The sequence below is a fragment of the Cebus imitator genome, unplaced genomic scaffold (assembly GCF_001604975.1).
Source record: "Cebus imitator isolate Cc_AM_T3 unplaced genomic scaffold, Cebus_imitator-1.0 Scaffold478, whole genome shotgun sequence".
Lineage (NCBI taxonomy): Eukaryota > Metazoa > Chordata > Mammalia > Primates > Cebidae > Cebus > Cebus imitator.
Window position 1 is genome coordinate 847,822 of NW_016107793.1, and position 16,871 is coordinate 864,692.

A 16,871-nucleotide genomic window follows, 5' to 3' on the forward strand; every position below is an offset into this window, starting at 1 on the left:
AAAAAAAAAAACAATGACAGAACAAGCACAAAACTCAAACTCTGGACCTCCTATGCAATATGACCCCAACAAATGGCAATATAAAAACTAACTACTAAAAGACTCTGAAGTCCAGGCACAATGGCTCACCTCTATAATCCCAGCACTTTGGGAGGCCAAGGAGGGAAAATCACTTAAGCCCAGAAGTTCAAGACTGCAGTGAGCTATGATCACAGTAACACACACCAGGCTGGGTGACAAAGCGAGATCCTGTCTCTAAAGTAATTTAAACAAATTAAATAACAAAAGGCTCTGAATGTACAGTAAAGTAAGTGCTATTCCTGATGCTTTGCTGCCATTTCTGATGAGGCTGGTAAACAATCAAGGAGACAAAAAAGTAATGTTAATTTCAAAACTAAATTACCCCTAAGGAGAGAAAAGATTGAGAATAAAAGCCAATGTCCATTAAAAACACCTATATGTGTGTATGTATACATGTGTGGAGAGATGTACAAACATGTATCAATTACATATAAACCTCCAGAGAGCGGGTTTGAAGAGTCAGTGGAAAATTAATAAGCATGAAAAGGTAGACAGGTATCAGAAATTCAGTAAAATCACAGTGGGGTACTTACCAGGACAAACAATGATTTCTTCTGCAGAACTCTCTGGCAGAAGGACTGAGCTTCTCTTATTGGTCAAAGCAGCAACACTGAAAGAGAACCAAATCCCAATGAATTTCCTGTAAAATAAATCAAAACATAGGACCAAAAGCAATGGTGAGTCACTCACAAAGCCACAGGTAATCTGATACTTGCTGCCTAATACCACAAAAGCACAACAGGAAAGCAAGGAATCAGTGCTGGAAACTCTAGGCCAGAAATATGGAAAATAAACACGCTTACAACTTCAGTTCCAGTGAAATCACTGAATGAAAACAAATTCCCTTTTGGAGTTCTCACAAAGGAAGGTCAAAGGGTAAGAACTGTCTGTGAATATCACAGAAGGCAAAAACTCCACTCCAATTTAAGGATGCCACAGGTGATAGCCTCCATCTCAGCCTTCTGAAGGCTGGAGATGTATAAACTCACAAGAGAAGACACAGAGATTTTTCTGACAACAAACTAACTTTCTCCTTATTTTGCAGTTAAATTCCCTCTTTATCTCAAGATGTAGCTTTCCAAGCAACAAAAATAAAATAAAATTCCAAACTGCCCTGCAGCAAAAATCTGCCGACATAAATTGAATCTCTCTTCTAAGAAAAACTTAATTATGAATAGCTTCCCTCATCCAGCCTTCTGGTTTTCCCTGCCTGCTCATGGAGTACAATCTCTTCCTGACATAGGAACACATGGCTGAAGATCTGAGCATTTGAGCTAGCCCCCTCATGTTTGACAGAGCTTTACAATTAGTTTGATCGAGTATGCAAGAGGATGCTTAAAAACAGAAATCCTCACATCAACCAAGAACCACAGAGAAGAGAGAATGGCTATGACTGAACTCATGATAAATAACTAAATCCTGAAAGAAAACCACAAGTGATTTCTCTCTCTAAATAAAACATACCATACCATTTGTTATAAACCCAAGCCAGACATAGTTTACTCTGCATGTAACATTAGTGCTCTATTCAAAGGGTCCATCACAAAACAATTTTCTGACATTTATAAAATGGGCTAATCAATTTGAAGTCAAACCACATTGCCTGCGATTCCAACTCTCTCCTGGTGACAAAGCGTATAATCATTTATTGAAACCTACATCTGCTCTGCACAATGCTCACCACAATAAAGCAGAGGCCTACAGGGAGTAGAAGCCTTCTCTGTTAAAACCACTTCCAAAACTGTCTTAACAGCAGGAAAATCAAACCAAAGCCATATTCTTTAGCCCAGGAAGGAATACCAAGTACTGTCAGAAGTAAGACTATCACCTTGACTACAACAAATGGTAATTGGGCTTCAACTCCCATATGGGAGAACATAGTCATGCAGTTCAAAATTAAGTTCTTGAGAAGTTCTCAAAACTCAACTACCAGATAAAAAGGGCAAGTAAAAGTAACTGGAAGCATGATCCAGTTAGTAGTGCAGTTTATAAACAATCAACTGCTATCTATTATTAAAGAAAGAAGACTTAGAAGGTAAGCCCATCAATCAATCAGCAACAACAGTGGAGGAGGCAATGCAAAAACAACACTTTACAGGACAGAGGAGACACAAACAGATTAAAAGTAGCACAGGACAGACAGTGAGAGTGACACAGGTCCTGTGTAGCCTGAATAATATGAAGACTTTAAAGACGATGTAAGTCTTAAGAGTAAATTTAAAAGATGTATAAGGTTAAGATATACAGACAAAATAAGCATAAGCAGGGTTTGGGAAAAGGGGTAAGAATAGAAGAACTATAAGAAATCAGTGTAGAGCTTTAAAATTGGCATAGAAAACTGGGGTAATTAGTTAAGAGAACAGTAGGGTGTGACCACTTTTCAAGAATAATATAAATGAGATTTATGCCAAGATAGCTGGCCTGGACAAGATGACCTCTAGGATCTCTTCCAGCTCTAATATTCTGGGCTTCTATGAGATGCACATCTGAGAGCTTATAGATAATAATAAAATTTCTCCTAGTCTTCACTTACAAAAGGGCTTAAAGTTATCTGGCAAGCTGTTCATGTACAGTCTCACTCACGTGGTTCATCTCCCTTATACTAGCACCATCAGAGGAGAATTCATAGCAACACATAATCTCTCACCTTTGTGAAGCAGGTACAGAGTTTCCCTCTTTAGAAGTTTCTTCACCAATCCCTTGGGAGGACTGCAAAGAAATACGTAATATCTTAAATATAGAGGCACAGGTGAACTGCCTTCTCTTCCTTTAAAAAAAAAAAATTTAGTCGTTCCACGTTATCTCTCAACAATTAGCAATGAGAAGAAAATATTTTCCATAAGCCAGTAAGTTTCAGTAAAACAAGCACATCCTGTAAAGTCAGAAGACTGGCATTTAAAGCAAAACTAAATCACCTACCAACTTTGTGATTGGGTAAATGGCATCTGAATCTCTTTCCTCATTTTAAAATGGATACTAACAATTGCCTCACAGAGCGTTATTATGAAAATCAAACAAGATAATGTATGCAATGCACTTCATAAAATGCAAGACCTATATCAACATTAATTGGTAAGTTAAATGAATTTTGATTTCGGAAAAACAATCATAAAGTTTGTGTAGGGGGAAAGGAAAATATACAGAAAATTCCAATTTTCAAAGGAAACACTGAGTTGAGATGAACACTGCAATCTGCGATCTCTCTGAGAAAAACCAGGCCATAACGTAGGACATCCAAAGAGAAGGTCATAAAGGTTCTCTTAGCTACAAATCTGCCACTGTGGTTTTTTTATCTGGCTACAGGATTATCTTCTCAGAAAATGAATAAGGACTATGTAAGGAAGATTATTTTCTTGATTCAAAAATTATTTTCATTGATTAATGGTAAAGTTGGTACAAATACCAACTCATTAAACATACATGCACAGAAGATCACAGAAAAAGTGGCTATGAAAAGGTAGCTACTGCTACCTTAGACAGACTTCTGAGGAAATGCCTGGGCTGTGAGGCTTCTTCCACTAGATGTAAAGCTACTAGCTGAAGTTTTCAAGGTTTCCTAATGGGATATAAATAACCTAAACAAGTTAGGTATCTCTCTAGGAATCTCGCTACCATTCAGTTAAATGATGAAATACACTTAAAAATCAGGAATAGCTGAGTTTTCAGTCAAAAGGAAAGTTGTGCAATAATAGAGAATGTAGTCATTATGAAAAATAAGGCTTAACAAAACTACCAGAGGACTAAAGTACAACAGCAATAAATATTTAACCTATCTCTTCCTTTGAACTCAGGGGTGACAAGGTTTTTATTGAAATCTCAAAAAAGGAGAGAGAGAGAAGAAAGAGGACGGGGGGGGCGGGGAGAGAAAGAATGAGAGGGAATGAGAGAGAGAGAGAGAGAGAGAGAGAGAGAGGGGGGGAGGGAGGGGGAGAGGGGGCGAGAGAGAGAGAGGGAGAGAGAGGGAGAGAGAGAGAATGCTGACACCTAGTGTCCATTTAACAGAATTTTATCTTATAATAAACTAGCCTTGGTTTTAAGATGTAATCAAGGCACTAGTAAGTTAGTTATAAGGCACCTCCATCTCTGCCTTAGGCTAAAGCATATCTCAAACCTTCTCAGTGTAATTGTTTAAAAAAATTATTGTGCTTCTATTCAATGCCAGGCCTGTGCTAATCACTTTACATTCATTATCTACTTTAATTCTCACAAGAAACTTAAGAAACAAAAACCACTAAATTATTTTTTAAATAAGTGAAACTTCAAGAGGTTAAATAATTTGCCCCAAGTCATACAGTTGGTCAAAATCGTAGAACCGAGACTTGCCTGACTCTAAAATCCATGCACTAAAAATTACTATTATACTGTTTACTCAAATGATCCTCTTCCTAATCATTTCAATGTAGAATCCCAAGAATGTCTTCATTTCAATATATTATTTTCATTTCTAAATTTACACCTCAAAGGCAGTAATCTGAACATAAAGTGAGGTTCTTCCAGAGTATGGACACAGGATAGCAAAATCAGCAAATAAAATTTAGAGTACCAAATCTAATCAAGGTGAACAGAAAAACATGGCAGAAATAAAAATTTAAGGAAGCTATTGCCTAATCAAAACATTCTTCTTCCTGAAAAAATAATATATTAATAAGGAAGGGATGGTTTACAATGAATCTTTTAAAAAATTTGAAGATCCATTATCAAAGAGTATTTTTAATACTTAAAAGTGAAAATGAGGCCGGGCACAGTGGCCATGTCTGTAATCCCAGAACTTTGGGAGGCCAAGGTGGGCAGATGACTTTAGGCCAGGAGTTTGAGACCAACCTGGCCAACATAGTGAAACCCTGTCTCTACAAACAATACAAAAATTAGCCGGGCATGGTGGTGTGTGCCTGTGATTCCCAGCTACTTGGGAGGCTGAGGCAGGATCACTTAAACCCAGGAGGCAAAGGATGCAGTGAGCCAAGATTGTGTCACTTGTACTCCAAACTGGGTGGCAGAATGAAACTCCATCGTTAAAAAAAAAAAAAAGTAAAAATGAATAGACACATCATCTGGTCATCACAGAAATGTCCTCTATTGTGTGACACTGGTAGTTTATTAGGTTTTTCCATAGACGAGTTGAACCATCCCTTAACATTTCCATTTTTTTATTATTATTTCAACCCTCTAGATAACTTCATTCTAGAAAACAGAAGATAGCAGATCTGAATATTCTGGTCATTGAAAATGTCTCTATTCCATAATAAATTAATAAACTGTCATTTTGTATACATACATCAGCTTGAAGTTTGGCAAATCAAAGTCAATTCTCACAACCCCACACAATCTGGTCATTTCTGAGAAAAAAAATCCAATATCCAGACTGTAAAATTAAGAATCAGATTCTGAAAAGCAGTATGTAATAACATACTGCTTTCATACCACATCAACATACTACCACTTCCAACTCCTTGAAATGATGCTTTGAAGGTGATCTGTAGGCCTTCATTAGCAACTTTATCTTGTATCAGTGATAACAAAAACCAGTTATCATCTGATTCTAAAGCTTTAATAACCTTAATATAAACTAAGTCATGTGCCCCAAAGTGACAGTTCTTCTGAGTCCCTATTTCTGAAACTCTCTTGCTATCTCTATCAACCAAGAGGTCTCAAATACAGGGAGCTCCAGCAAAGCCGTGTTCCATGGACAATGTTTAACAAATTCTTTCTTACCTACATTTCCTGAAAGCAAAAGATCAAGAGGTAAAATTACAATCATAAGGCTTTCAATATTTGCCTATAAAATTAGTAAGTTTGTGTTTTAAAGGTACAATTCTTTGTTGGCAAGGCTGCAGTGAACTAGATATTCTCATATTGCCAAATGGAGAGAATACAAATTTTAACAGCCTTTCTGACAAGCAATTTGGCAATAAATACCAAGTCTCTCTGTTCGTAACTCTTTAACCCATCATTTTTATGGCTCTTATGCTTAAGTGCACTGATCAGGAATAAAGAAAACTTTCATGTAGAAAGATATCACAACTGAAATAACCAGCAATAGAAAAACGTTTAAAATATTATGGTAAATTCATAAGCTAGAATATAATACAGCCATTAAAAGTGAAATATGGCTGGGTGCAGTGGCTCACACCTATAATGCCAGCACTTTGGGAGGCCAAGGCGGGCGGATCACCTGAGTCGGGAGTTTGAGAGCAGCCTGACCAATATGGAGAAACCTTGTCTCTACTAAAAATATTTTAAAAATTAGCCTACTTAGGAGGCTGAGGCAGGAGAAGAGCTTGAACGCAGGAGGCGGAAGTTGTGTTGAGCTGAGATCATGCCATTGCACTCCAGTCAGGACAAAAAGAACAAAACTCCATCTCTAAATAAAGTGAAATATATAGATAATTTTAACATCATGAGAAAATGTTTACATAATGTTAAGATAAAGATACAAAAAATATATTATCTGAACCATACAAAAAATTGGTAAAGATAAAAAGATGAAGGAATACATCACTGGATGGTATAAGCTTTTAACTTGACTCTAAACTTTTCAGAATTTTTTAACATCTCCAAGTGATTTCTAAAATTAAAGTTAATGCCTATGCTGGATACTTACTAGGTTGTCTGCCTTGTCTCCTTTTACTGAGGACTGTCCCTCACCCCTCCCATCCCATTAGCAGTGGGCTCACAGCCAATCTGACAAGCAACCTCCTTCAGGCCACAGCTGACTGAGCTACTGATATCAAATGGGCCATAAATCCTTTCCTGAAAATTTAAAATTGGAATTGGGAGACAGTAAGTCTCCTGTAACCTGTAATAAGTTTGAGAGCTGTAAGATCAGTGTCTTCAACCTACACCTGAAAAACAAAAGCAAAGAATGCACGTCTGCACGGAGATAAATTAAGCAGACACAATATAATCATAAGATGCAGAAAAATTACAGATGCCAAGTACCTCCTTTGGGCCTGGTTATAGTCTTATTTTATTTTATTTTTTGAGACAACATTTCCCTCTTGTTGCCCAGGCTAAAGTGCAATGGCACGATCTCAGCTCACCGCAACCTCTGCCTCTGGAGTTCAAGTGATTCTCCTGCCTCAGTTTCCCAAGTAGCTGGGATTACAGGCATACAGGGTTTCTCCATGTTGGTCAGGCTGATCTTGAACTCCCAACCTCAGGTGATTTGCCCACCTTGGCTCCCAAAGTGCTGGGATTACAGACATGAGCCACTGCGCCTGGCATTTATTCATTTTAGTACAGATGAGGTCTCACTATATTGCCTAGGTTGGTCTCAAACTCCCAGGCTCAAATGAATTTCCTGCCTCGGTCTCCCAAAGTGCTGGGATTATAGGCATTCCCATTATGCCCAGCCAAGTCCTCTTTTTAATTAAGCTAACTTAATTTAGTTTACTGTAGCAAATAGTATCAACTGATAGTATTTGGCGGCCTGCTCCTGAAGTTAAGAGTCAAAGAACTTCAATTTAATTAAGACCAGCCACTAGATTTTGACTACTTGCAGGCTACTGCAAAGGCACTGCTTTCAAACTTGACACAAGTCTATGATCTAGAGCTCTGGCCCCTGGGATCTTTCAAGCTAACAACGTGAATTACAATAAATCATTAAGTGTTGCTCTTTGGAGTTAATTTATTACTTTAAGCAGCAGCATCTCTGAATTGGAAAGAACAAACAGAATATTTATCATAAGCATTATCTAACTTTCCTTTGGAAAAGAAGCCAGTCACTAAAAGAACTGTTTCTTAAAAATGCCTCTCTGCTGATAAACCTTCAGAAAAAAAAAAAGAAATTTTTTTTAATTAAAATGCCTTCTCTTCCCAGATAACAATCTTTCCAGAATGTGAACGAAGATGGTTACTAGGAAATAATGATTCCTAGAGGCATGCCCCCAATGGATAACCTCTGATCCCTTAAAGAAAACTACCAGTTGTTCAGTGCCTATAAACTCCTAAGTATTATAGTAGACATTTTACACAAATTCACTTTAATCTCTAAAGTAACCGTAGAAAGACAGGAATTGTTATTCCAATTTTATAGATGTAAAACTGAGATTCAAAGAGGTTAAGTGACTTGGTCAAAAAAACGCATAATTATTAAAACACAAAAGTCAAAATTCATGTTCTTTATGCTATGAAGCTCCTCAAAGTTAACATTTCTTGAATCTTTATCATAAGACCGACAGTATAAAATGAATAAAGTAACAGTAAAACAAAACCAAAAATCAAAGCCTGGTAACAGAAATAGCAAGAAAAAACATAGTCACGGAACAGAATACTCTTTAAAATTATAATCTATATGTAGTTTACAATTATATTATTGCTTTTATAATGTTCAGAGGGAAAAAATAAGATATAAGCTTTCATATACAATATAATCTAGCTATGTCAGAAAAAGCAAACTAAATTACCAAAATGAAGATGGTTTCAATAAACTATACAAAACCACTACAAGCAAAGTAAGAAATATACACCATTATGTAGTGGGAAAAATAACTGGGAAACTATCCATACTTTATATCACAAAGGACTACTTTCTCTATTATATAAAAGGTATCCACAAACCAATAAAAAAATAGATTATCAAAAAATGATCATAAGATCTAACAGACAGAAAAGGAAATACAAATGAGTCTTAGACGTGAGAAAAAAGTTCAGCCTCACAAATAGTAAGACATATGCAAATTAAAACTACACTGAGACACCATTTTTCATCTCTCAGATTGGCAAAGATGAAGAAGTCTGACAATACTGCACTACTGTGGGTCTGCAGAAACTAGTATTCATACACTGCCAGTGGGAATGTAAATGTATATGACCTCTATAGAGGGCAATGTGGCAACAGCTAATGAAATAATAAATACATGTATCTTTGGGTCCATCAATTACAGCTACACAAAATTATCATATAATACAAATATATTCCATTTGGATGAAATGTCCTCTGGACATTTTAACTATTTATAATAGTAAAATACTGCAAACAACCTAAATGCCCAACATATGGTACTGAATAAAATAAACTGACTAATCCACACATGGTATTTTTCACATCCAAAAAAAAAAATTAACAAATCCTATACATTGTTATGTAATAATTTCGTTAGGATATTAAATGAAAAAAGTAGAGAATAATGTGTAAATCATTTGTGCAAAAGAACGTAGGGATAAGAATATGTACACTGCTTGTATCAGATAAAAGTACCTTGGAAAGATACACTAGAACTAGTAACACAAATTGAGTCCAGAGAAGGGAACTGGTTGGCTGGGTGATAGGGAGAGAAGTTAGACTTTTTACTTACATATTTTTGAATTTTGAACTGTATGAATATTATTACCTATTCAAAAATTTAATTTTAGAAATAATAAAAAATTTTAGGCCAGGTGTGTTGGCTCATGCCTATAATGCCGGCACTTTAGAAGACCAAGGCAGGTGAATGGCTTGAGTTCCAGAGTTCAAGACCAGCCTGAGCAACAAGGTTAAACCCCATCTCTACAAAAAATATAAAAATTGGCTCAGCATAGTAGTGTGCACCAGTGGTCCCAGCTATTGCGGGGGCCTGAGGTGGGGGTATCGCTTGAGCCCAGAGGTGGAGGCTACAGGGAGCCAAGATGGCATCACTGCACACTAGCCTGGGGACAAAGCGAGACCTTGTCTCAAAAAAAAAATTTAAACAAAAATAAATGATGGTATACCTGTGGTGGAATATATCATATATTTACTGTTCTCAGGTATACTTAATACATAAGAAATGATCTGAGATAAACTATAAAGTAGGGGAAGGAACAAAACTTACACTGAAGAGTAGTCATTTTGTTCCAAAAAATTTTTAATGTATTTTTGTATGCATAGAAATGATGATGATTGGCCAGACAGAGTGGCTCACATCTGTAATCCTAGCGCTTTGGGAGGCCAACGTGGGCAGATCACCTGAGGTCAAGAGTTCAAGACCAGCCTGGCCAACACAGTGAAACCCCATCTCTACTGAAAAATACAAAAATTAGCCGGGCATGATGGTGGGTGCCTATAATCCCAGCTACTTGGGAGGCTGAGACAGGAGAATCGCTTGAACCCAGGAGACGGTGGTTGTAGTGAGCCAAGATCGCACCACTGCACTCCAGCCTGGGTTGCTGAGTGAGACTCCATCTCAGGAAAAAAAAAAAAAAAAAGAAACAATGATGATTACTTCTTGGGCTGGGCTTATAGGTAGTTTTTTTCTTCTTTATATTCTCCTGTACTTTCCTAATTTTCTATAGTGAACATGTACTACTTTAATAATCAAGGTGGGGGAGACCACAAAAATAACAGCTAAAATAATCCTTGTTTTAATCTGTGAATAAATCATCCTTAATTACAGCATCACTGACCCTTACCTGACCATGACTGGTTGTTGGTTCTTCCTCCAACAAAAGTTTCTCTTTCAAGCTTTTAATTGGGCTTTCCTGGAAATCCTTGGTTTTTGAGTGCGAGTCAGATGCCCTAGACTCCTGCCTCTCCTCTTTGTCTTCATCTCCCATATCTTCTGAGATGCCTTCATTTTTTTCACTAGCCTGCTCTCCTTGGCCACATTCATTCTGGATCAGAGAAGGAGGTCTAGGTAACACTGGTTCCCCAAAACCTTTTTTTTTCAAGAGCTGCCTCTGGGCCATTTTCAGGCTCTTTTGATAAACCTCCAACTGGCAGAGAATGACCTTAGTATACTGGTTAGGGTCTACTCCATCAGGGCAGAATGGAATACCCCAGAAGTAGTGCACAGTGCCCCCAATGTCCTGGAGGCCTTTGGCATCTGCTAGGGTAGGCAGACAGTGCCTAGATGTGTCCCCCCTACCCTGGGCAGCTTTGAGAAAAGCACAACCCGTCCCAGTACTTTCCTGTAGCTTCCCACACTGTGTGTGCTCAGCCAAACGGCCAGTACATCTGTCAAAAGATTTAACGTTCACATTCTCAAACACTGGCTGGCTTGACTGGTCCCAACTTCCTGAGCTGCCAGAGACCGGCTCCTCTTCAGTTTTTTCAGTGTGGTCCCAAGGCTCCTCTCTTTCCTCAGCCTCGTTTCCCTGACTGATATGTGAGCCTTTAAACAGTGATGGAGGTACCAGCTGCCATATGCCTGTAGGTATTTGAGAAAAAGTAGGGCTAAGGACAGACTTTTTTTAAAAGGGTTTTATAAGCTATCACTTACCAAGAGTTACATAATATGGGTAAAAAAAAAAAAAAAGGCTTTTCTTTGGTTTTAACCAAATGTTGCTTTTTCCTTGGAGATAAAGGTATGCTGGATATTCTTACGATCTCAACTACTTCCTGATTTAACTTCTTTATTATCACCAAAAGGATCTCGGGTATTTCCGTATATCTACTCTCAGCATGAGATCCCTGTGGTACAGTTATACTTGATGAATGGAAGGAGTCAGAACAGGGAGACATGCCTTCAGTGATCCCAGAGTCTGTGGTTTTCTCTTGGTGTGACTGGGAAGACGGTCCAGTGGTCAGAGGTTGAGATCTGGTAGCAGAAGCATCAGAAGGCCGACAACTCTGAAACAAGTGATCCCACACCAGCCTAGGTTTATTATTAAAAGAACCATACATGAAGGGTCACAGGAAGGACAAAATGGGAGGTCACTGTTCCTAAGAGTTTCTATTCTCCAAAATGCAGATGCTCAATTTAATTTCACAGCATATATTGAATACACATTCAGTGTATTCAAAGTGCAAGGCAAAGTGTTGTACTAGATCACTATACTGAACACTTTATTAAAATAGTGAGGCAAATGGCATAAAGATGGTTCAGGATCTGCCACTTGCAAGTATCCTTCATATTTAAAATATTTCAGGCCAGGCGCGGTGGCTAATGCTTGTAATCCCAGCACTTTGGGAAGCCGATGCAGGCAGATCACCTGACATCGGGAGTTCCAGACCAGCCTGGCCAACATGGTGAAACTCTCTCTCTACTAAAAATACAAAAATTAGCTGGGCGTGGTAGCACATGCCTATAATCCCAGCTACTCAGGAGGCTGAGGCAGGAGAATTGCTTGAACCCGGGAGGCAGAGGTTGCAGTGAGCCAAGATTGCATGCCAGCCTGGGCAACAGAGTAAGACTCCGTCTCAAAAAAAGAAAAAAATCATTTCAGTTGTGCATATTCAAATGACAATTTAACATTATTTGATTATTTTTAAAAACTGCCTCTTTCTTCCCATTACCCACCTCTAGTTCTCATTCCCTTTGCTCTCAAAACACAAGAAATTAGCATCTTATCTTGCTGCCTTTTGGGTTCTTGATATTCAGTAAGTCTTTTCAGAAGCTATCAACTTATAATTCTTTTCAACCATGAACTGAAAAATCCATGGGGTAGAAGAAAACTCTTTCATATAATTATGGAAATATTTGTTAGGTGAAAATCCTATAAATGAATACATCTAGTTACTAATGCAACTACAACACCACAGAAGTTAAAAATACTGTTGACAAAGCTCCACAAACTTTTGCAACATGGCATATTTACATTCAGGCTTTCAGCAATGGCTTTTCTCAAGAGCTCCTCTTCTTCCTCCTCCTGGCTGTTCACCTCCCTAGCTTCCTGCTCACTCATTTTGAGAGCCAGAGCAAACTGTTCTTCTTCTGTCATCTCTGTTAAGAGGTTAGGGAAAAGAGAGGAAGGGACACCACAAACAATGAATAAGCATGGAGGCAAGAAAGAAAATTATTAAACTTTTCAACTGAAGCACTACAAGACCACATAATACAATTTTATAATCTTATAAATGAGGAAAACCCCCAAAGGTACGGTGTTGGCCAACATAATTAGCAGCAGTTAACAACAAGAATCCTGGGTTAACTAGACTATAAGCTCCCGTGAAGGCAGAGTTTTTACCTATACAGTTCACTGTTATATCTCCAGCACATAAAGTGCCGGGCACATGATACATAATAAATATTTGACAAATGAATAAATAGAGGAATTAATTCCCATTCTAGAGCTTTTTGCTAAATACCACAATGCTTTATGCTCAACATTTAACCAGAATAATTTTACTCTTCAGAATTCTCTGATTTACCCAGTAGAAAAGAACATCTCTAGTAACAAGAATGTGGTCTCCAAATACCATTCTCCATTAGAAGAAACTGTCGTACATTGAAGAAATGGAGGGTCCCAAGTCCAGAGCATGAAATGAACAAGATAGGCTAGAGTATTTGTCACAGATGTAAGCAAGAAATCTATTAGATACTACTAGAGTCATATCAAAAGAACTTAGGAGCCAATTAAATAAAGTCCTCACTGGCCAAAAATGGAACTGGAGCATAAGGATAATAAATGCAGTGAATTAAACCACATAAAATATATTTAAATCTGTAAGTTCAGGCCAGGTATGGTGGCTCATGCCTATAATCCCAGCACTTTGGGAGGCCGAGGTGGGCAGATCATATGAGGTCAGGAGTTCAAGACTATCTTGGACAACAATGGTGAAACCCCATCTTTACCAAAAATACAAAAATTAGCCAGGCGTGGTGGTGGGCACCTGCGGTCCCAGCTACTTGGGAGGCTGAGGCAGGAGAATCGTTTGAACCCAGCAGGCGGAGGTTGCAGTGAGCTGAGATCACTGCACTCCAGCCTGGCGACAGAACAAGATTCTGTCTTGAAAAGAAAAAAGTGGGCCGGGCGCGGTGGCTCAAGCCTGTAATCCCAGCACTTTGGGAGGCCGAGGCGGGTGGATCACGAGGTCAAGAGATCGAGACCATCCTGGTCAACATGGTGAAACCCCGTCTCTACTAAAAAAAATACAAAAAATTAGCTGGGCATGGTGGCGCATGCCTGTAATCCCAGCTACTCAGGAGGCTGAGGCAGGAGAATTGCTTGAACCCAGGAGGCGGAGGTTGCGGTGAGCCGAGATCGCGCCATTGCACTCCAGCCTGGGTAACAGGAGCGAAACTCCGTCTCCCAAAAAAAAAAAAAAAAAAAAGAAAAAAAGTTAGCCAGGCATGGTGGTGTGCACTTGTAGTCCCAGCTACTCTGGAGACTGAGGCAGAATAATCCCTTGAACCCAGGAGGCAAGGCAAGATCACGCCACTGCACTCCAGCCTGACTGACAGAGAAAGACTCTGGTCTCACCAAAAAAAAAAAAAGAAGAAAGATAAACCAGAGCCAGGCGCAGTGGCACATGCCTATAGTCCCAGTTACTCGGGAGGCTGAGGTGGGAGGATCGCTTGAGCCCAGGAGTTCTGGGCTGTAGTGTGCTATGCCAATCAGGTGTCCACACTAAGTTCGGCATCAATATGGTGACCTCCCGGGAGCGGGGAGCCACCAGGTTGCCTAAGGAGGGGAGAACCGGCCCAGGTCGAAAACGGAGCAGGTCAAACTCCCGTGCTGATCAGTAGTGGGATCACACCTGTGAACAGCCACTGCACTCCAGCCTGGGCAACACTGTGAGACCCCGTCTCTAAAAAAAATAAATAAGAAAAAAAAAGAAAGATAAACCAGAAACTAATGCAAACGATTACCTACAGGTGGTTGAGAACACAGTGAAAATGACAAGGGAGGAAAATGACACTTCTTTGACTATAGCTTTTTGTACAAATTTGACTTATGGAATCATGTAAATTTTAAACATTTTTTAATAATATGAAATCAGTAAGTACGAGGGATCCCTAAAATTGAATCCAAACATAAAAAATGCACCCAACTGAATTTGAAATAAACTTAATGAAAACAAAAATGTAACATATCAGAATTTCTAGGATGCAACTAAAGCCACATTTACAGGGAAATTTATAGTTTTACATGCTTGTATGAGAAAAGCAAAAGTTTAAAATCAGTAATCCAAGTTTCTCACCTTAAGAAGCTATAATATAAAGAGTAAAATTAACCCAATTAAGTAGAAACAAAAAAATATAAAGACCAGAAATAAATCAATAAAGTAAAAGATGGGCATACAACAGAGAAAAAATTAAACAAAAAATTAGTTCTACAAAAAGGTCAATAAAATGCATAAACCTTGGCCAGGGTGGTGGCTCACACCTGTAATCCCAGCACTTTGGGAGGCCGAGCTGGGTGGATCACCGGAGGTCAGGAGTTTGAGGCCAGCCTGGCCAACATGGTGAAACCTCATCTCTACTAAAAATACAAAAATTAGCCAGGCATGGTGGCGGGCACCTACAATCCCAGGAGGCTAAGGCAGGAGAATCACTTGAACTCAGGAGGTGGAGGTTGCAGTGAGCCAAGACTGTGCCACTGCACTCCAGCCTGGACGACAGAGCAAGGCTCCATCTCAAAAAATTTAAAAACAATTGGCTAGGCGCGGTGGCTCACACCTGTAATCCTAGAACTTTGTGAGGCCAAGGTGAGCAGATCACAAGGTCAGGAGTTCAGGACTAGCCTGGCCAACATGGCAAAACCCCGTCTCTACTAAAAATACAAAACCACTGAATAACTGAAAAGAATAACTGGAGAGTAACTGAAAAGCAGGGCTGGGTGCAGTAGATCATGCCTACAACTGCTTGAGTCCAGGTGGTTGAGGCTGCAGTGAGCCAAGATCACACCAATGCATTCCAGCTTGGGTGACAGAGCAAGACCCTGTCAAAAAAATAAAATAAAATAAAATAAATTAAAAAAAAAAATAGCTGGGTGTGGTGATGCACACCTATAGTCCCAGCTACTCAGGAGGCAGAGGTGGGAGGATCACTTGAGCCTAGGAGTTCAAGACCAGCCTGGGAAACATAGTGAGATCTTGTATCTACAAATAATAAAAAAAAAAACTAGCTGGGCATGGTAGCGCACACCTGTGGTCCCAGCTACTTGGGAGGCTGAGACTGGAGGATTGCTTGAGCCCAGGAGGCAGAGGTTGTAATGAGCCGCTGCATTCCAGCCTGGGTAACAGAGGGAGACCCTGTCTCAAAAAAAAAGAAAAAAAAATAAGCTAGGTATGGTGATACACATCTGTAGTCTCAGCTACTCAGGAGGCTAAGGCTTGAGGATCACTTGAGCCTAGGAGGTTGAGGCTACAGTATGCTGCGCTCGCACCACTATACTCCAGCCCAGGCAACAGAGTGAGACCCTGCCTCGAAAAACAATAATAATAAATAAATAATAAAATAAAATTTATATAGGAATGCAAAGGACCCAGATTAATCAAAAATAATTTTTAAAATAAAGTTGGAATAATTATACTGCCTAATTTCAAGACATTTATGCAGCCAACAAACATATGAAAAAATGCTCTTCATCACTGGTCATTAGAAAAATGCAAATCAAAACCACATTGAGATACCATCTCATGCCAGTTAGAATGGCGATCATTAAAAAATCTGGAGACAACAGATGCTGGAGAGGATGTGGAGAAATAGAAACACTTTTACACTGTTGGTGGGAGTGTTGAACCATTAGTTCAACCATTGTGAAAGACAGTGTGGTGATTCCTTAAGGATCTGGAAATAGAAATACCATTTGACCCAACAATCCCATTACTGGGTATATACCCGAAGATTATAAATTGTTCTGTTATAAAGACACATGCACATGTATGTTCATTGCAGCAAGTTTACAATAGCAAAGACTTGGAACCAACCAAAATGCCCATCAATGATAGACTGGATAAAGAAAATGTGGGCTGGGCACAGTGGCTCATGCCTGTAATCCCAGTACTTTGGGAGGCCAACGCAGGCAATCGTCTGAGGTCAGGAGTTCAAGACCAGCCTGACCAACATGGAGAAACCCTGTCTCTACTAAAAATACAAAATTAGCCAGGCATGGTGGCACATGCCTATAATCCCAGCTACTCAGGAGGCTGAGGCAGGAGAATCACT

The 16,871-nt window shown here is 39.1% G+C and overlaps 1 protein-coding gene across 5 annotated transcripts in view; it reads right to left on the reverse strand.

Annotated features, from left to right (window-relative positions):
* Nucleotides 1–16,871, reverse strand: part of UIMC1 (ubiquitin interaction motif containing 1) — a 164,607-nt gene that overhangs the window by 70,335 nt on the left and 77,401 nt on the right. For all 5 annotated transcript variants that reach the window (XM_017512826.1, XM_017512830.2, XM_017512825.2 and 2 more), the window contains 5 exons: nt 12,577–12,701; nt 11,503–11,608; nt 10,450–11,186; nt 2,729–2,790; nt 615–691 (listed from right to left, as the gene is read on the reverse strand). In XM_017512826.1, coding sequence (XP_017368315.1) covers nt 615–691; nt 2,729–2,790; nt 10,450–11,186; nt 11,503–11,608; nt 12,577–12,701 — 1,107 coding nt within the window. The remainder of the gene's footprint in view (nt 1–614; nt 692–2,728; nt 2,791–10,449; nt 11,187–11,502; nt 11,609–12,576; nt 12,702–16,871) is intronic.